Source organism: Brachyistius frenatus, unplaced genomic scaffold (genome assembly GCF_029030835.1).
Source record: "Brachyistius frenatus isolate BFR_SWC_R1_liver_20210118 unplaced genomic scaffold, ASM2903083v1 Contig_118, whole genome shotgun sequence".
Lineage (NCBI taxonomy): Eukaryota > Metazoa > Chordata > Actinopteri > Embiotocidae > Brachyistius > Brachyistius frenatus.
The window spans coordinates 422,165-442,228 of NW_027210717.1; the positions used below are offsets into that span (position 1 = coordinate 422,165).

General features: G+C 42.3%; 2 protein-coding genes across 4 annotated transcripts; both read right to left on the reverse strand.

Annotated features, from left to right (window-relative positions):
- Window positions 1-10,618: 10,618 nt before the first annotated feature.
- Window positions 10,619-12,034, reverse strand: LOC138629568 (gap junction alpha-3 protein-like). 3 transcript variants are annotated; one of them, XM_069713357.1, is made up of 2 exons: window positions 10,869-12,034; window positions 10,619-10,802 (listed from the first exon to the last, which is right to left on the reverse strand). In XM_069713357.1, exons 1-2 carry the CDS (start codon window positions 12,032-12,034, stop codon window positions 10,619-10,621), a joined length of 1,350 nt encoding a protein of 449 aa, XP_069569458.1. The 3 variants fall into 3 exon arrangements, with proteins under 3 accessions (XP_069569458.1, XP_069569459.1, XP_069569457.1); XM_069713358.1 differs by having other exon boundaries at window positions 10,619-10,725; window positions 10,801-12,034; XM_069713356.1 differs by having other exon boundaries at window positions 10,619-12,034.
- Window positions 12,035-15,193: 3,159 nt separating this feature from the next.
- Window positions 15,194-19,359, reverse strand: gjb8 (gap junction protein beta 8). Its single transcript, XM_069713415.1, has 2 exons — window positions 19,191-19,359; window positions 15,194-18,122 (listed from the first exon to the last, which is right to left on the reverse strand). Exon 2 carries the CDS (start codon window positions 18,087-18,089, stop codon window positions 17,304-17,306), a length of 786 nt encoding a protein of 261 aa, XP_069569516.1. The 5' UTR covers window positions 18,090-18,122; window positions 19,191-19,359; the 3' UTR covers window positions 15,194-17,303.
- Window positions 19,360-20,064: the final 705 nt, after the last annotated feature.

Genomic DNA, 20,064 nt, shown 5'->3' on the forward strand with positions numbered 1-20,064 from the left:
TTACAGTGATGTTTTAATAGTTTTTGGATAACCGTGAGGCCCAGAGAAGCACTTGTTACTCAGGCTGTACTGGGACATCAGACAGAAAACAAACAGAACCACCAGAGACGAGGCCGGTTCTGTCTTTGTCTCTGAGTGGAAACCAGCACTTTCCTTTCTCTCCCAATGGGGGGCGCTGCACCATCGCTGTGGACCCTTCCCCAGGGACTGGCCGGTTTCACCCCCTGTAATTAGCAGCAGGCGTGTTGTTAAAGTATAACACCCATCATTAGCCGCAGGACGAGCCGATGCTTTGTTGAGCTTCCGTGTCAGGACCCGCGTCCGACAAGAGGTTCATCTGCAGCGGCTGACACAAGGCGGCCTCCCCTCGCCTCCCCTCGCTTCTCCTCCCATAAGCCTGTGCACAACCCCCCTCCTTCTCCTCCCCGCCCCCAGCTTCGCCCTCTCACCCTCCACACAGAAGAAGCAATGCATGAAAACTCAAATCTTTTTGGCAGCTTTAAGGAAGAAAAAAAAAAAAAAGGAAAAGCATCCCCTCATTTCACCTCACATTTTTTTTCGGGAGGGAGGTGGACGGGTGGAGGTACAAAACACGGTGACAAAACCCAATTTTTTGAAGAGGCAAGCTTTTTTCTTTCTGTGCTATCTGTCAGAGTTGGCCAGACTCCAGTTACTTGTCCCATTGATCTAAAGCTAAAACGGCCCTGTGCGCCCACACAGCCGGGCCTGCGAGGGAGCGGGGCGGGTGTAAAAACATTTTTTCACCCTCGTGAGGTTTTTTTTTGTTTGGGCTCAATCCCCAGCTCTTTCAGGGGGCATAAAGAAAGCGCTGTGCTCAGCAGGGTCATGTGGGCGAGGCCCGGGGGGCAGACTATAGGTGGTGATTAGGGCCTCTAATGTGCAATGAATCCTCTTCGAATCACATGATATGAACTAATGTCGCCATTTAATGATAAAACAACAGTGCCTGGGAGGGAAAAGCTACTGTGTGTGTGTGTGTGTGTGGGGGGGGGGGGGCGTCTGTGTGTGTGTGTGTGTGTGTGTGTGTGTGTGTGTGTGTGTGTGTGTGTGTGTGTGTGTGTGTGTGTGTGTGTGTGTGTGTGTGTGTGTGTGTGTGTGTGTGTGTGTGTGTGGATGCAGTGTACAGCTGCAGAGAGGACAAGAGGGCAGGAATGGATGACAGCTGCATTTCTCAGGTTGTGTGCCTCAACATGCAGCGCAGGACCGACCGAGGGAAGGACAAGAGTTTATCAGGGACCGCCGCACAAATACTTTCATCCACTCTGAGACGTTTGTTTTTTCTCATGAGTTCAACATGTGCAGTGACCCTTGTTCGGTAGAGAAAGTTGAGGCTGCTTCCAAACTGAGGATGAAAACAACTGGATTACATGTGATGGAGAACACCTGCAGACACACATACACAGAGTAGAGTAACCTTGGCTGTGGCTGGTGGTGGGAGGGAGTGTGGGTGGGTTAAATTTAGGATGGCCTGACCCTATTTGGTCAGCCGTAGTGAAGCAGTGACTGCAGCAATCTCTTCAGCGGAGTCACCAAACTCATCTTTTTCCAAAACATTCACTGGCTGATACATTGGACACACACACACACACACACACACACACACACACACACACACACACACACACACACACACACACACACACACACACACACACACACACACACACACACACACACACACACACACACACACCATCACTTGACACAGACTTACATTAGTATCCTGGAAACTTACCCTGACCCCACCAAACCATGTTTTCAACTTGGTCCCCACAATGTGAATTTAATAATTCACGTTATGGGGGCCGTAGGTGAGTCCCCACAATGTGGCTGTGTGAACAGATTTCTGTCCTCATAAATCAAGTATTACACCAGTACACTGTTGTCCTGGCCAGGAAGCCATCATCACACCTCAATATTTCAAACATCCAGTGATGGTCTTTTTAATGTTGTATTAATGCTAACTAAAAGTCAACATGCATTAGGTTATAAAAAAAAAAAAACACTTACTGTTCATAAACAATATACATTTTCTGACAGTATCAGTAAAAACACTAAAGAGGTGGTGCGCTTTTATTTTGCTATTTTTGATCAGGCACCAGAAATTGTCAACTTTGCTCACTTTTTATGCACAAAACAGCTCCGACACGGATACAGTGTATCGACATCACCTGCAAAAAGTGCATTGAATCAGAAGACGCCATAAACACTCTTCGGCATCCTTACAAATTAATGGGAGGAAGCTTTTCTAGCCACACACAAACATATAAAATTGGTAAATATGTTGCTTCAAATTATGTGTAAGAACTAAAAAATGTCTCAGAAATGTGATGTATTGAGGTTATTGAACAAACACTTCCGCGTGTTGACAGATCACCGATGACCTTCAAAGAAAACAAAGTAACCAGAGAATCAAGAAAACATCACGGTAAAACCTGAAGCAAACTTTGATCTGTTTCCAGCTCCTGGCATCATAAGGTCGCTGTGATTTAGAGCGAAGTGAAGAGATGCTGCTCTCCTTTGTTTCACTTTGATTTCATCATAGCATTTTCACTTTACCAAGCAGAAGAAGAGAAATAGGAGGTCAACCAACATCAAACTCAAAAACACAAGTACAGTTTATCACACAGGGGATTTGAGCGTTGTTGCCCGTTGTTGAAGACAAATAAAATCCCATTTGATCCTGTATTTTACTCGGTTGTCCTTCTGCAGCCAGAGACATCTTTTACACAGTGTGGAGATCATTACTGGAGTTGAAGCCAGGATTTATAGCAGATTTTGTTACTTGCAAAAGTGAAAAATGCTTAAGAGATAGACATAACTTTTACATAAACGTTCAGGAATATTTCCAAGATACAGAGATGAAAACATCACATAAATGCTAGAGACTAATATCCCTGGTATGAAAAGCCCCAATTATTTCCTAAAAAGACTGAATATGTGGACAGAATTGAAAGTTGTCACCTCTTTAGGTGGACTCAGCCAGATGCATTGTGGGTATTGTGTCCATACCCTTGCCTGACCTGCAGGTGTCCCCGCAGAGCTGACCTCCCCTCCCTCTTTGTGTGGACAGACAGCCAAAACAAGCCAACCCACATCACTGCACACTACCAACAGTGCAACATTACATCATTTACAGCATTAACGGACTCAAAGGCAGACATGTTTAAATGAACTGCATTACAGTATATCACCGATAATTGACTGGATGAGATTCTTTTTTTAAAATCTTATTTTGAATTTTTGCGTTTTCTTTTGTCAAGTCATGCTGAAACAACAACTTTTCACAGCGTTTACCTGCCTGCAACACAAAGTGATCAGACCTTTAATGATTTATTTAAAAAAAGTAGCTGCTTAAATTTCAAAAAGTTTTCAGATCTGTTTGCATTGATGCTGATTGGATTTTCTTCTAAAAAAGCAAAAAAAGCCTGGACAGTAGTTACATTTATGAACACTGAGGTCATAATATCCTCCGCATGGGATCTTGTAACATAACTGAACTGTGAAGATGTGTACATTGTAATGACACACAGAGTAGGTGGACTGATTGTTTTTTTGTTGTTGTTTATCATATTTAAATTTGACTGTTCTTAGCTTTCTTCACTGATTAAATTCTACTGTCCTCTTCTGAGAATGTAGACTGTTTGTGGGAAAAGGGACACAAGCTTCTTCCAGACTGTCTCTCACACCGCTAACCGTCTTTTTACTTCCTCTCTGGTAAAACTCGGACCGCCTCAACTCTTAAATCACCAATGTGCTGTTAATCATCTCACATCTATATGTGACCAGGTGTCCCAATTTATCCAAGACTGCAAGCATTGTCCTGTGTCCCACTTACTGAGTAGATGTCCCACATTTTGATTGGCTCTTGTTTTCAAAAGTCAACAGTGCAGGACAGACACTGGACAGGCAGCTACTAATACAATCCCGCATAATCCTAAAGAGGATTTCTAATTCGACCTCCCTCGTTGCTGACTGTATTCAAATGAAACTTGGTTTAGTCCCTCATGCAGAAGGCCTGACCTCTAACCTGTATTGTCTAACGTGTTTTTATTTTCGAAGTTGGATAGACATAAAAAATGTAGACTACCTCTATACATCTATACATCAGGTCTGTTGGTGGCAATAATCACCATGGGAACATGGGTTTTATTCCCACCACTGATAGCTAATTCTATCTTTTTAACATTTGTATCATGCAGTGTAAATAATCTACGGTTGAAACAGTGTTGAGATCATCATGCAATGGAAAATCTGTCCAGAAAATGTTTACCTGGAAGATTTAAAAAAAAAAAAAATTTTTTTTAACATACATAAATGCATAGGATTATTTCAGTTTATGACCTTAGTTTTGATGACCTCTTTATTGGCAGTTTTCTGTAAGTAATGTTAAGTTTTTGTGATATAGTCATAAAAAAAAAATACAGCCAGACAATTGTTCTGGTACAAAGTGAGAAATGTTTCTGTCAAACAAACCCAACGTCCTCCAATGAGCCAGTGGTCGGCCCTCCCAGAAACAAATTCATCACACTCCTGAAATACATAAAGAGGGCCTGAGGTATTTGTGCTGTGGGCTGAGTGTGAATTTGTTAGGTGATTAAAGGCTAAATATAGCCTCCTGTCTGCTCTGACCTGCAGACTGGTGACTTTCTCTAGAAGTCACTTTTCCACTACAGGGCCAAGTGGGGCTTTACAGGGCAACAGGTTTCAAACTGGATAATAAACCAACACTGACGCCACTTTCATGACCATCGGACTTTGTGTATTTATATTCTGCAGAGACCAACATGTTATATTTTTACATTCTTTTTTAAATTAATGCAATTCAGCTTGATCTGATGAAGTCCTTAATGTTATTCGTTTTAACCAGGGATATACTTTCAATATAATTTGTACTAAATTACAAAAATCTTTCTGGAAAATATGTAAAAAAAAAATTAAAAAAATTTGATAACAGAATATCGGAAACAAAAGCAGGACGAACATTAGTCAAGTGAATACGTCTGTAAAATGTCCCTGTTGGACTGTGCAGTGGAAACAAAGCTGAGTGACAGGTTGAGGCCTCCAGTCAGTCGTGCCAACAGTTGAACTATCTCCCATCACTCTGCAGCCACTGGACCCAAGAGCCCAGCACTCATGTACTGTACTCTGCTGTTCAACTCACTGCCAAATATCCGCACGAGTAATCCTCTTGTCATTTTCTAACTCGCAGATCAATCAGACGAGGATAAAGAAAAAAACGGTTTGAGGCTTATTAACCGTGTAAAGGATGAAGACACAATGACCTGTACAGAACCAAGCAATTTGATTGTGCTTCAAGATTCTTTTGTAAATCACGGATCATGAACGCTGCATCCTCCGGGCTAAAGAGAAGAGGGACCATCCAGCTTGTTATCAGTGCTCGGTTGAAAAGGCAGCATCCGTGATGGTACAGGGATGCATTATTGCACATTGCATGGGTCGCTCACACATCTGGTAAGGAACTATTAATGCTGAACGATATATACAGGTTTTGAGCAACGTGTGCTGCCATCCAGACAACATCTCTTTCAGGGAAGGCTTTGCTTATTTCAGCAAAACAATGTCAAACTACATTCTTCACGTATTTCTACTGCATGGCTCTCTAATAGTCCGGAAGCTAAACTGAGCTACCTGCAGGCCAGACCTGTCTCCAATTTAAAACATTTGGTGCATCATGAAATGAAAAATACAACAAAGGAGAAGAGCAGCATGAACAGCAGCAGAACAGCACGAGATGTTGTCGCACTGCATGACGCGAATGGTGATCAGACCAGATACAAGTTTGGTGCCCCCCGTCCCCACATGAAAACCTACATATCTGTAGCCACATGTGAAATTGTGACTGATACTATAAAAATAAATCAAAATCAAAATAATACTGCACATTTAAGTGGCCTCTTATTGTGGAAAAATCCAAGGGATACCTGTAGGATAATCATACTGTTTAGTCTCGTCTTGCTTTGAACTTATTGCATTGACCCGCAGGCATGAGATTGACTTCAGTCGTCTGATCTCACTCGAACAGAAGTTAAAGAGTGAATTTACTCAAATGTGCATTCCTGTGTGTTGGCACATAAACCTTTGAAGTATACATTTTGTTAGACCATATTTATTTTTCTTTTTACGAGCGCCTTTTTCGGTTGACGCTTTGTTGATACCAACTATACTCAAAGATCAAAATGAACTTCTCGGCAGCTGCAGCTTTCACCCATCTCTACCATGTAATACACAGTGTTGTTAATTCTCCGTTCTTGTAACCGTGCAGAATGTGCTGGTGATAGAAGTTTGACTCAGGTGCAAGTCTGACACGCCCGTTTTATTTTAATTATTTCTTGATGTGGTTTTGAAGCGGGTCTGACTCAGCGTCACATTTTAATATTTGCTGCTGGAATGTGGAGCGAGGGAGTGAGGAGGAGGTCGATGGTCAGAGAAGAACAAACAAGGGGAGGGCGGTATGGGAAATAAAAAGTTAATACTTATTATCATGTATAGGCTTTTACATTAACGTCCAATTAAAATTAAGTGATTAATCAGCAGAAAACTGAGAAAAATATAACACATCAGAAAGGAGTTTACGGTCTCCATGACAACTGAGCCGACTCCATCCACTGATGAGATGTGACGGAAATCTTTGGAAAAAGCAAGTAGGTGGACCTTAAATTGTTTTTTCTTTTTGTCCAGCTACTATTTATAAAGGTAACATTAGGATATATTTGGATTATTAGTTTTACTTTTCATCCTGAACTTTAGAAAATGTCGACCTAGTGAGTTTTACTTATTGTCTCTCTGCTGTTATTACATCTCAGAGTTTAAAGATGGAAAGACACAAACTTTCAGAAGTTTTTGTAGCTAAAATGCTGAACTTCTGACTCATTGCTGTGTTTTCTACATTGTTTGAAGTTTTCTTTGGGTATGTGTTTCCACTCCTGAAACCTGCAAGTTTTCTTTGTTATCAGACAGCAAATAATCAACTTATTCTGTTTCTTCTGAGATGAGTTTTGTCCTCTAGATCTAGAAAATGGGGGATACGTAAAGATCCTGGAAGTTTAACAACTGAATAAACATCTAATGGGGTGAATTAACAAGAAGCCTTAACATTCACACCATTACCAACAAACTGAAGTCAAACACACAGGCAGTTCATTTGCCCTTTGTACTATTATAAGAAGAAAAACGTATTCTCCAAGAATGTAAGTAATAATTTTAAAGATAGTGTACTGTCTCTGGTGATTGAATCACAACAAGCAGATATTCACAACCTTATGTGACATAAAGTAACAAAAATGGTCCTCTGATTTTTTACTTTCAGAAAAATCGTGCTCGCAGGTCTGGACGTAACATCGGTACATTATCAAAAGCAGACACGAGTGGTCAGGTGTTGGTCTTAAACGAAAAGTCATCAGTCATCAGTCTCAGTCATCACTCCATTCATGGGTGAGTTGTGTTGCTGAACCTCAAAATGTTTGAGTCAAACACTGTCGATAACAGAAGGATGTCTGTTTTTTATGGACAGGTCCGAGTTAAGTCACAAAGTCTTCACATGCAAACTGCAATTCAAGCTGCTTGTCTTTTAGGAACAAGGACATGTTTGAAAGTTTTTACACAGACCAAGTCTTTCCAATACAAAGGCCTAAAATGTAATGCTTATCTATGAACCCAGGTTACCGTTGGCTAAAGTCAGGGCTCAGTGCAGCTCTGCTCTCGATTCATGTGAGGTTGATGAATTTCATTCACTGTGCAAAGCGAAAGTGAAAGCACGAACAACAAATATGGTACAAAAAATTTATTTAGTAACAGTTTTGTAAACATTTGAGGTAAATGAACATTTACATCAACTTGTTCTTACAAAAGAATCATTCATACACAAGGCACTTCTCTTGTTTTAAGACAGCATCGAGAACAGCTTGCTGTTGTGAGCATTGTGAGATGGTTCCTACTCCCTGACGAGCCAGAGAAATCATGCTCTGCATGAAACGTAAGAGGAGAGAGTTCGAGGGAGTCAACGGGGACGACGGGTTTTCTGAACACAACATCCTGTCAGGGCTTGGTGCGCGGGGTCAGGGAAGGACCAGCTACCCAGCTATGATTGTCTCGACGGTGGAGTCGTCTGATGTGACGTCTCAGCAGAGTCCCGACGGGTCTGCGAGAACACACTGAGTGAACGAACAGAAAAGTACCCCAACTGTTTTTTTTGGGTTTTTTTACCAAACTTGTCATTATTTGAGCTTGAGATAAATAACATTAAAATGTTTTTAACACTGCCTTTCCTGTGAAGAGCCGCTGCGTTTGGGTTTTAAGACATTTCTTTTCCTTTGAGGATCATCGGCAGTTTGGCGTCACGCTCTCTCTCTCTCTCTCTCCCTCTCCCTCTACTACTACCAATATTAGCATTGTAGAACAGCAATTTTTCTTTCCTAAATGTGCAAATCTTTATCAACTACCAAAATGTAAACTTTAGGAATCAAGAACAAATGCAGAGAACAACGATTTTTTTTTTTTTTTGTCAGTTTGAACAAGGAACATGGATTCGGGGGGGAAAGGCTGCGTTTTACCTTTGTGGTTCTGCGGGTGCATGTTCTCCTGTCTGTGTTCGCACTTTAAGGAACTGTAGTGAGATACAGTATGAAACATTAGACTTATATGGGCACAGTTACACCATACATCAGTTTGTAACCCCCCCACCACCCTGAAAAAAAACATCACTTTACACTGCTCTTACTCCAGTGTATTAATCTGCACATGAACTGCTGGAAAAGGATCCTTCCTATAAAATAGTGTGCACAAACATATTAGTACTTAGTGGTGTTGTTATGCTCTGCAAGTGCAATGTGTCCAATGCAGATTGTTCCTGTGTACCTACTGACAGGATCATACAGTAGATTAAGGTTGATGTAAAGTTAAAAAACCTTTCGAGTGCCTGTGATTCTGATTGAACTAAACAACACAGTGACACAACAGAGACAGAGGACCGCGGGCTGCTGATGAGTTCAGTTCAAAGTCTGTTTTTTTTCTAAATGTCTCTAATAATCAAGATGAACACAACAAAGTAGAGGCAGTCGAGGCCGACCGCACCGTGGCGTTTGGACGCGCGCAAACGCCGGTCGTTTTGTCTTTCATTTGTTTTGTTTTTATCGTAGCTGTTTCACAAACTGACTTCTACAAGTATGCAATTTATGAGTAAAATTCAATTCAGGTTTAAAAAAATAGCACTTTTCAGAATAAAACCAATAAAGAAGCACATGAAATGCGTGACAGTGAAAATAATTTAACTCCTAAAGTTGCTCTCGATCTTTAGGAGAGGGAATTAAAAAGGGGGTTGAAGGGGAGAAATATCTGCCAACTAACTAAAAGAATAGTTTCAAGTCGAACCACGGAGCATCGAGAGGTTGTTTGTCTCAATGAACGAGCAGAATATTGTTTTTTGGGGCTGCCGTGTATATTTTCAAGAATCTCTGGAGGCGATGTCTTTGTCATTTGTGCAGTTCGTGGAGAGCATTTCTATTTTCAGATATGTTGACTGAAGGCAACGCTGACAGAGGCAGGCGTTTTCCTCCATTTGATCTCTGTGTAACTGACAATCTGGTGTTTAGAAAAAAAACAACAGGTGCATCCTGGGTATTGTAGGGATGACTTCAACCAGCAGTTTTGACCCATATCCTGCAACCTCTATCTGTTTATTCTGAGACTTCTGGGAGTATCACATCAGTTCTTTCCTATTATTTATTATCATTGCAGGAAGCGCTGCAATGGATCATGGGTAAAACCAAGCTCGCCAACTTTGTCAGTCAATCGGATGAGTAGCCGGGCGACACATGTCGGCGTGCACAACTACAAGGAACACAAGACGAAATGTTTGTTCGTGAATTATTTGTTCAGTAAAATTCATAAGTGCTGCATCAAAAGACCTTTAAGGTCAAAGGTCAAACACTGGAACAAGCTGTTGACAACACACCGTGTTTGTGCTGCCAACTGTTGAACCAGATAAAAATGATGAAGTTGTTTGGCCACACCTGAATATCCAGTCTGTACAACAATGCCAGCTACCTGTGCTTCCTGCAGATAAAATAACAAATATTCAGTCATGTTCGGACAAATAACCACTTTCATTAATAATAATTAATCCCTCAGGCTCAACAAAAAGAAGGAAAAACACCATGAGATGTTCCCCCCGAGCCGAACACATTGGTGAGATGTGTCCATTATGATGTAAAACTACGACATCACAACGTCCTTCGCTTCGTCCACTGCTGTTAGCGGAGCTGTCTGACTTTGTAGAACTGCATGATCACATTTCAGACCGTCCAAAACAAAAACAGAACCTGGGTTCCCCCGCAACTCACCGATTGCACTGAATCATCGACTGCAGCTGATCGACTCATTTCACATTTTGTGCTACTCTGCTTCCCCGTCTCCTGTCGCTTTGCCTTCTTTTGTTTTTTGTATTTTTTGTATTTTTTGTATTTTTGCTTTCTTGCATGTGTGTGATTTTTTTTTTTTAAATTGGAGAATCACTGTTTCGAGGGTGGGGTCGGGGGAAGCGGGGCGTTGGTCAAGTAGGGTTTAGGCGACAGTGGATTCAGACAGCCAGGTCGCTCGGCCGGGCCCTGATGCTGCTGCTCTTGCTGGCCCGACTGAGTCGCCGAGGGTCTGTGCTGACCGTCACCGGAGGCTCGTGCATCTCCACTGTGGTGGTGGTGACGTGGCCCTCCTCGTGCTCGCTCTTCCCCCCGCCCCAGCTGCCCGTGTTGGAGGCGGCGCTGCTGCCGCTGGAGGCGGTGTTGGCGGTTGAGTTGGTGATGTTGGTGTTATTGGCGGGAAGGAGCAGCGCAGCGTCGACGGGCTGCTGCTGCTGCTCGGTGTCGTTGCTGGTGGAGGAAGAGGAGGAGGGGGAGGGGGAGGTGGCCTTCATCTCCCGAGTCTGCTGCTCGGTGGCCAGGTTGGCCCAGTTCTGCTGCGTGGCCAGCCTGTGGTTGTTGTTGTTGCTGATGTAGTAGTGGGACGAGGGGGAGGGCTGGCGGACGGACTCCTCATGCTGAAGGTCGTCCATCTTGAACTCTGCCGCCGAGGGCACGGCCGCCGGCCCCATGGGCGGCAGGAACGCCCCGCTGCCCGCCGTCACATCCGTGTAGTTGGGAGGGTAGCTGAGGCTGGATGGGGCAGTTCTGGGGGCCGAGGCCAAACAGTCGGGCTCCGCAATGTTGACGTGGCGCATCGACTCGTGGTCGGGGGCAAACTCATTCCTCATGCCCTGTTTAACTTTCTTCCATCCAAGGTGATAGATCTCTAACAAATTCAGCAAAAGAGACACGCAAGCCACCACAAGCATAAATATAATAAAAATGGTCTTTTCAGTGGGCCTCGATATGAAGCAGTCAACGGTGTTGGGGCAGGGCCAACGTGCACACTTGTACAGGGGCCTCAGCTGGAAGCCGTAGAGGAAATACTGGCCCAAAATGAATCCCACTTCAAACAGGGTCTTGAAAATAATGTTGAACACATAGGTACGCAGCAACGCGCCTCTGATACGGATTTTGCCATGTTCGTCCCTGATTGGCGGCTTCTCCTTCTTGCCGCCTCCTCCTCCTCCTCCTCCGCCATTGCCACCGTTTCTATAAAGGAGTTCCTTCTCCTCTTGGAACCTGTTTGCTTTGCGCAACTCCTCCTCCTTCTCTTTCCGCTTCTCCTCCATGCGGACGATGTGCAGCACGTGGCCCAGGTAGATGAGGGTCGGCGTGGACACGAAGATAATCTGCAGCACCCAGAAGCGGATGTGCGAGATGGGGAAGGCCTCGTCGTAGCAGACATTCTCGCAACCGGGCTGCTGGGTGTTACAGGTGAAGTCGGACTGCTCGTCGCCCCATACCTCTTCGGCCGCCGCCCCCAGCACCAGTATCCTGAAGATGAAGAGGACAGTCAGCCAGACTTTGCCGATGACCGTTGAGTGCTCCTGAGCGTTCTCCAGCAGCCGTCCCAGAAAGCTCCAGTCGCCCATCCTTCAAGATTTCTAGCCTATGGAGAAAGTACAGGCTGGAGGGGACACACAGGGAGGCAACCACAAAACAAAAAGAGGAGAAACAGACAGGGAGAGTGTGACGGAGAGTTAAAGGAATGTTCACGAAAAGTACTCGACATTTGTCAGTGCAGAGGGTAAGGCCTTACCCCGAGGTTAAACACTCGGCACACACAAACACGCAAGAAGACACAAGGACGTGGCTGAGAGGGGAAGCGTCGACCCGAGTCCGACATATTTATCTTTTTCATAAAACACCTGAACAACTCTGTAGAAATCTGCCGCGTATCGACGTCGGATATCGATAACGAATCGAAACCCGGCATCGGCTCCGAACACAGTCGCTTTTTAGCAGCTCCCGTACTGTATGGGCCACCTGTGTGACTGAACCCTGCTTCACTGCCTTTCTTTCTCTGTGTGTGTGTGTCAGGCCTGTCTCTCTCTCTCTCACCTGCTCGCTCCACTGCCCAACAGGCATGTGCTGAGATCAACATTATAATGTTCGAAAACAGCATTTAGCAGAGATGGGGCTCTGGTATGGCGCACGCACGCGCACGCACGCACGCACGCACGCACGCACGCACGCACGCACGCACGCACACACGCACGCACGCACGCACACACACACACACACACACACACACACACACTCACACACACACACACTCACTCACTCACTCACACTCACACACACATAGTGACACACACACCACCCTCCCTTCATCTCTCTCTGTCAGCTATAACACTAAAGGCACGGGGGTCCAATAGAAGTTTTTTTTTACTATAATTATGAATGATAATAATATAATTGTGGCATTCTGGCGAGATATAAACTTCCAAAAACTCTAAAAATGGATATTTCATTTTGGAAACGAAAACAGTTATTGCCTATATTAATTCATCTTTAGAATTTGTCTTGGATTTTTGAAATTATTTTACTTTAAAATGTCAGAAAAATTGCATTTCAAATTTCTCAGGGTCCAAACTGATTTCTACCAAAAGATTGTTCTGCTGAAATGGTCCAAATCCCAAATATATATCTATATATAAAACTGAAATAAAACTGAGAAAATGAGCACATTGTCACATTTAAAGAGCTAAAACTAAAAGTTTTGACAAATTCGCTTCATATATGACTTGAATAATCATGTAAAAATGTTTCAGATTCTGTTAACTGACTAATCTGAGCACTACATGTGTTACTTGATGACACAGCTATAATATGAATCCATTTAAACTATCTTTTCAAACTACATTTTAGTGTTAAAGTAAGATTTACATACAGATATTCCTCCCTCTTATGAGAACAACAGGTGATAAATATGGTTTGATTGAGGTGGGACATTTTAGATTCAAACAAACACTAATCATACAACAAATTCAGCACACGCACCATGATCAGAGGAGAAACTTACTAAAATATTCTTGTATTAAAGGTAATAAATCCATCGACTAGGGTTCACAATTTGTATGACACCTGGAAGAGAAGAAAAAAAAACAAGTCAAACAATGAGTCATTTCCCTTTTTTGAGGTTTTGAAAACAGCACATATAAAGTTCTGATGAAAAATTCAAATGTAGCCTATTATAGCACTTCCTGGTTTAAAGAAAGTTAAAAGAAGATGAAAATAATCTGAAACAGTTTGATATCTGAAAACAGTTTACCGGATTGAATATTGGAACCGTAGCTATAGTAGACTATTGCTGATAGTGCAGTAATTACCACCCAGAGTCAGAAAGTCATGTTTTCCATTTGACCTTGTGATGACTTATTAAAAGGCAAAGCTATAAAACTAAATAAATATGTCTGAGTTTCACAGGTATTTGTGGCATTTGAGTCCGGTGGTGCTGAATGCAACAGACAGAGCCAGGTTCAAATACAAAGCCATACCTGCCAGGCTGACAATGCAGAGTGTGCCAGAGTCCCCAGACTCCCTTTAAGCTTTGTCAGGCTTTTGTCTCACTCTTGTTCAGTAAAACCACAGCAACTCTTTAATTACATGATAACACGCCGCTCTTCGTTTACTTTAACTCCCATTAAAGTGCAGGGAAATGTTCACAGCAGGGTCTATCCGTCATACCTTTAAACCGGAGATGTCATACTTAAACACGAGAAGCAAATCCATCAGCCATCATTGGTGCCATCACTGGAGTGCGTCAAAGAGCGTGTAGACCTCCCGCAGCTGCAGCGACCCTCCCTCTGTCTCCCTGATCCCAAACCCGCGACCTGTGACTTCTCTGACAGCTCAACAAACTCTGTCTTACAAAAAAAAAAGAAAAAAGAAGCTGCCTCACAAACTCATTAATGCGCCAACTTCTCCAGGAGTGCTCTCTGTCTGTCTGTCTCGCTGTCTGTCCTGGGTCCGCTCACAAGTCAAACTTGTCTTCCTTTGTTGTTGTTTTCAGTTGTTGGAGGCGGCTCGGAGTTGGAGATGAGGCTCGATTAAACGGAGCTGCCTCCCGTTTCCAGCCATGTCTGGACTGTCACATTGTGTGACCATGCATGAGTGAACCCACAGAGTCATCAGCCTGTCCGGAGTCACACCACGCCCCTGCCAACCTCTCCCCCAAAACCGGCGCAAAATGTGCGCAAAAGTTTGCCGAAAATGTCCAAAACCTCAACATGCACGAAGCCTCTCAAAAAAGCTTCCCTGTAACACTTGAAAGTATTACCATGAGTTTAACCTAAAAAGAGTACTATATTCTAATAGAAAATCAAATTAAATGGTCATTTGGTCACTATGATAACCTGATTTGGTGATTAAAAAGCATAAACCACAAAAACTGTGTGTGCTGAGGCCTAAAGGCAAAGTCAAATGTTTTATTTTTCCTTTAACTGCACTTTGTATGAATCCAAATGGTAAATAAAAACTATTCATAGGATTATTTTAGAAAATTCTCACTTTACTTTTAGTGCATTAAACTTAATAGTAAGGATTAATTTTATTTATATGGCACTTTTTAAGATAGTCAAAGATGCTTTACAGATAAAATGATCAAAGCCAACACACACAAAAAAAGTATAAATCACACAATTCTAATCAATATTAATGTTATGTGATTGTATTAGGAAACTTCTGTAGGTTTATGAGAAACATTAGAGACAACGAACAAAACAACAAACCACACAGTTTCATTTTTACTGATTTATGAAAAAATGTCTCAAAGAGCAAACCAAGATCATAGTGCGAGTGTAATAAAAACATCTTCGGTACAAAACACAATCACAAACATTTCATTTATTCATCTTGCTGAGGAAGCTGTTTGTCTGTTAGTATGATGTTAATTAAAGTTCAACTGTGGAAGAAATCGGACTATAAAATGTTAAAAACTATGACATCTTGAGGACTGATCAGGATCAATCCTTTAAAAACACATCTGTTAGATCGCTGCTATCACAAATAGCATCAAAATATCATTTGGCTGTTACAGAAAGAGAGAGGTCAAAGGTCAAGACAGAGCAGACATACAAAATATATTTTTTTCTATCATACCGAGGCCTTCAAAGTGATTATAGTTTTTCAAGACTTGACATTTTTAAATCTTTACACAAAACTTTTCTCGCCCACTGAGAAGCTCCACACAACTCAGTTATGTAACATGAACACACTGTTGGACTCATCAGGCTTTTCTTTTCATAATTTTATAATTGACTCATCTAATTCTCATGAATTCATCGCCACACACCCCTCAGCAGACTTTTGTAACCACTGAATTACTTTTCTCCATCCACACGAGGCAAATTTTCTTTTAACAGATGTGAGATAATCCGACTCAGCTATTCCTGGACGGATGGATGGACAGGGAAGGGGGGAGGGAGGAGGGGGAGGGGGGGGAACCAAGATATTTTCACTTTGAGATCAACCCATGGTTCCTCACATTAGGAGAGGGAGCGGTGATTAGTGTGGTGGCTAAAATAAGGCACATGCTGAAAGCTGATACAGCCAGCTGGGACAGAACAACACAAGTCCAAATAACACAGCAGCAGGTTGGGGCTCAACAGGACAATTTGTTGTCAGTGTTTCAGGAAGCAGGATTAGAGCCTGTTTTTTAAAGTTTCTATGAAATCTACGCATAAATATTGGTTTTGGTGATCACTCAATGATAAGAGTAGAAATTGAGAATTTTCCAGAGCAATTTTCTGGATGGAAACAGCATCATCAGGAGGGAACTACAAATGTTATGAACTGAAAAAATATTTATTAAAATATTCATGGCGTCATATTTGTAAATCACTGCAAGCCTGAAATGTAGTATCTTCATAAAGTTGAACAAGAATTCAGCACCACTCTGTATTTATGAAATAATATGTCTATTGTCCTGCCATGTCCTGTTTGATTTTAAGTCTAAATGCACTCTACAATTTAATTTCACAGCAAATAACTGACATGTATGCTGTATAATCTGTTCAGGAGGAATGTCCAAATGTGCATTTTTGCATATTTTTATCAAACAGCATGCATTTATGAAAACATGCAACACGTTCTCAGAGTGTTTAAATGATCAAACCCATGTAAAGAAACATAATACAAACACTCCGTTCAGGTAAAAGATCAAAGAAATTCAGATTTGATTGAACAGCAAAGAGCCTCAAAAGGTTTTCATCACATTATTTACATTCTTCATCAGCATCATCTTCATCCTTTGTGACTTATTTCTTAATAAGCTCTAAACACATACAAATTAAAAACTCTACAAAGTCATGTGAAAACTCTTTCGAATAAACGCAGCAGCATCATAAAACTCATCTGCTTCAATCAGTTCAATTTCAAATCAAAAGTCAACGCTTGTAAACTACACACTAAACACAATCAGAGGCACTTTTTACCCTCCGGCTTCACTTCTCTCGACTTAATTTAATCTCCTTCAATACAAAATCATTCTGGCGGTGAGGGAGGTGTTTGTGCTCGGTCCCTCTGGCACCACTAGGTGTCAGTGTGCGCTCATTCTTTGCTTCAAAGCCTGACTGCTCACTCTCACATCCGTGAGACCAGGAAAATAAACCTCCATCAAACACTTATCAACCATCCAGTGTGTGAAAAGTGAGGAGAAACTTGTGATTTTTTTTTTTTTTTTTACACTACATGAAAACACAAACAGGTTCTCAACAGTCAAACCAAACTAGATTCACTGCTGAACTAATTTCTGTTTTTCAAGTTCCCACAGACTCAAACTCTGCTGGATGCTGACAAATAATATACCAAATTGTGGGCACCAACTAAGAGTTTAGATAGTCTATGCCTCTCTCTTCTTCAGCACATTGTCTTGTTGCTGGACGACTCTGTGGAGGAGGACAGCAGCATCTCGTTCTTCTTGTTATCCCGTATTGTGCTCTCTGTGTAAGGGTGTTTCCTCTTGTTGGACCCCTGGCACCTCAGGAGGGCCTTCACGATCAGATAGCACAGCTCTGCCACGTTAAGCACCATACATATGGCAGACGAGGACACCATGAAGATGGTGAAGACGGTCTTCTCTGTGGGTCTGGAGATGAAGCAGTCCACCTTGTTGGGGCAGGGCCACTGCTCGCACTTCACCAGCCGGGGCATCTGGAAGCCGTCGTAGACGAAGTAGAGTGCATACATGAACCCGCCCTCAAAGATGAGCCGGAAAAACAGGCTGCAGGTGTAGGTCCACCACAGTGGGCCCGTGATGGGCAGACGCCTCTTCTTCAGCGTTTGCAGGTCGGTGTCTGTCGTCTTTTCTGTGCCATTGGATGCCAGCATGGTCCTCTTATCCCCGCGTTTTCTGTAGGCCACGTGCATGGCAACCAGCAGGGCCGGTGTGGAGACGAAGATGAGCTGCAGGCACCACAAGCGGATGTGCGACACGGGAAAGAAGTGGTCATAGCAGACATTTTTGCAGCCGGGCTGCTGCGTGTTGCAGGTAAAGTCGGACTGCTCGTCTCCCCAGACGCTCTCAGCAGCCAGGACCAGGATGGTGATGCGGAAGATGAAGAGGACGGAGAGCCAGATCTTCCCCAGGCTGGTAGAGTGTTTATTGACGCCGCCCAGCTGGGCGTAGAGGGCCCCCCAACTCATCGTGACCAAGCGGACTCGGGAAGCTCAGACAACCTGCAGGACACAGCAGAAAGTTAACAGCTTTGCTGGAAGAGTTTGTTTTTGAACAATGAGTCATAGAGAGTATTTAAAAAATAAAAAAAAATAAAAAAATACATGACAGGGATAATGAGTCACACTTCAAATCACATCTAAGGAAGTAAACACAGTCCCAAAGTCCTGGACATAGACAACAAGGTCCAACATAGTAAGTAGTGAATAGTAAATAGTAGTAATAAATCTACGTCTAAAAGGGCCTCAGACGTGACAAGATCATCAGTAAGCATCTTGTGTTATGCTTTTGTTTTTATATTTATATACCATTTACAGTGTTTTAACAGCCAGACAATGACACAGAAAAGCTATTTGTCATTTTAGAGAGCATGTTTGCACCCAAGTCTGAGAGATCAGTGTCTCAAATCACTGCTTGCTCCCTTAAACAGAGATTTAAATATAGGCCATTTTATTACATTTAAATCATATATAGCCTAATTATTATGGTATGAATAGGAATATTGTATTATTAGTTTGATAATCACTTTTAAAATGTAATAAACTATGATCTGGCTACTTAAAAATAATATATAAATAAATAAACTTTTTATCACTGTAGTAGCAGCGATTTATGTTCAATGTACAGCAGTAGAAAGAAATAAAGGTGACGCCGTGTCTTGAGCAGGATTGAACAGTAAAAGATGAGCGCCTTTTCCCTAAACTCATCCTTTAATCTTACTATAATCTATCTTTTAAAAAAAAAATCATTCATTATTTGCTTTAAATATGCGAATATTTGATGTATATTACAAACTAATTTGGGAGTTTTCAATGTGATTTAAAGCTTGGAGGGATTTTACCGTAAAAAAAAAAAAATCGCTCTTTTTGTTTGCGTAAATCAAACATTTTGATGACATCATGTGCAATTTATGTGCGAATTAGATATAAGACGTGGTAAATAGTGATTAGACTTATTAAACAAAAGTTTGACTGTACATTTAGGCAACTGTTATGAATATTATGAGTGGTGTCTATGAATGATGATCGGTGCACTGAGTTCACAGAGCTGATCTAAAACACAAAACTCACCTGTCTCGGTGGACCTTATCCTAAATAAACGAACAAATAAATAAATAAATAAATAAACAAATACAAAACTAATACGCTTCCATGAGGCAGGAGAAATAAATTAATCCTCTTTTCTATCGTGCGTCCCGGTGGAATCGGAGTTTAGTGGCTCGTTGCAGAAGAAGCGTGACTCTCCCCGTCTTGACGCAGTGTGGCAGAATTACCTGAGACCTCGGAGGTTTACCACCATCAGACAGGGAGGGAGAGGGAGGGGGAGAGGGAGGGGGGGAGGGGGGGTCAGGGTGGGACCAGCCGGGGACCCACTGAAGAGACAGCCTCTGACCTTCACCTGGTTTGCGTGTGATTACAAGAGTTTCATGAATAAAGCAGAGAGACGTTTTACTCACATGAACATAAAAAAAGGAGCCTCTATAGTGCAGTCATCATTCTGGTCGGCAGGAGAGACACTTTAAATACTTCAATTATTTTGAAGATCAGCCAGAAAACCAAAATAGATGTTTAGCCGGCTTCTAACAGAGTAAGAGGGCATGAATATGTCTTTTCTTTTAACTAATGTTTTATGTGACAAAAAAATCAGATAAGCCTCCAAAACTCTGTCTGCTACCTCATGACATACATCGAGTTATTTCTGCTGTCTACACTAAGGTTTTAAGATTGTGGCTGATCAGTGCCTGTACAGTATATGTACAGTATAGTAACAGTGGGACTCGTCACATTTCACATGATCCACAGTGAGATCATGTGATGGTCACTCTGTCCAGATGTGACTGTGAAATGAAATCTGACACACAGTCACAGAAAGCCTGAGTATCACTCGTGACATGTTTCCCTTCGTTGTTCTCTCGTGATTCAGGAACTCAACCGTGACAGTCTA

Excerpts from the sequence above, each read along its gene's own strand:
- LOC138629568 (XM_069713356.1), bottom strand. The coding sequence starts at position 12,034 with ATGGGCGACTGGAGCTTTCTGGGACGGCTGCTGGAGAACGCTCAGGAG.
- gjb8 (XM_069713415.1), bottom strand. The coding sequence starts at position 18,089 with ATGAGTTGGGGGGCCCTCTACGCCCAGCTGGGCGGCGTCAATAAACAC.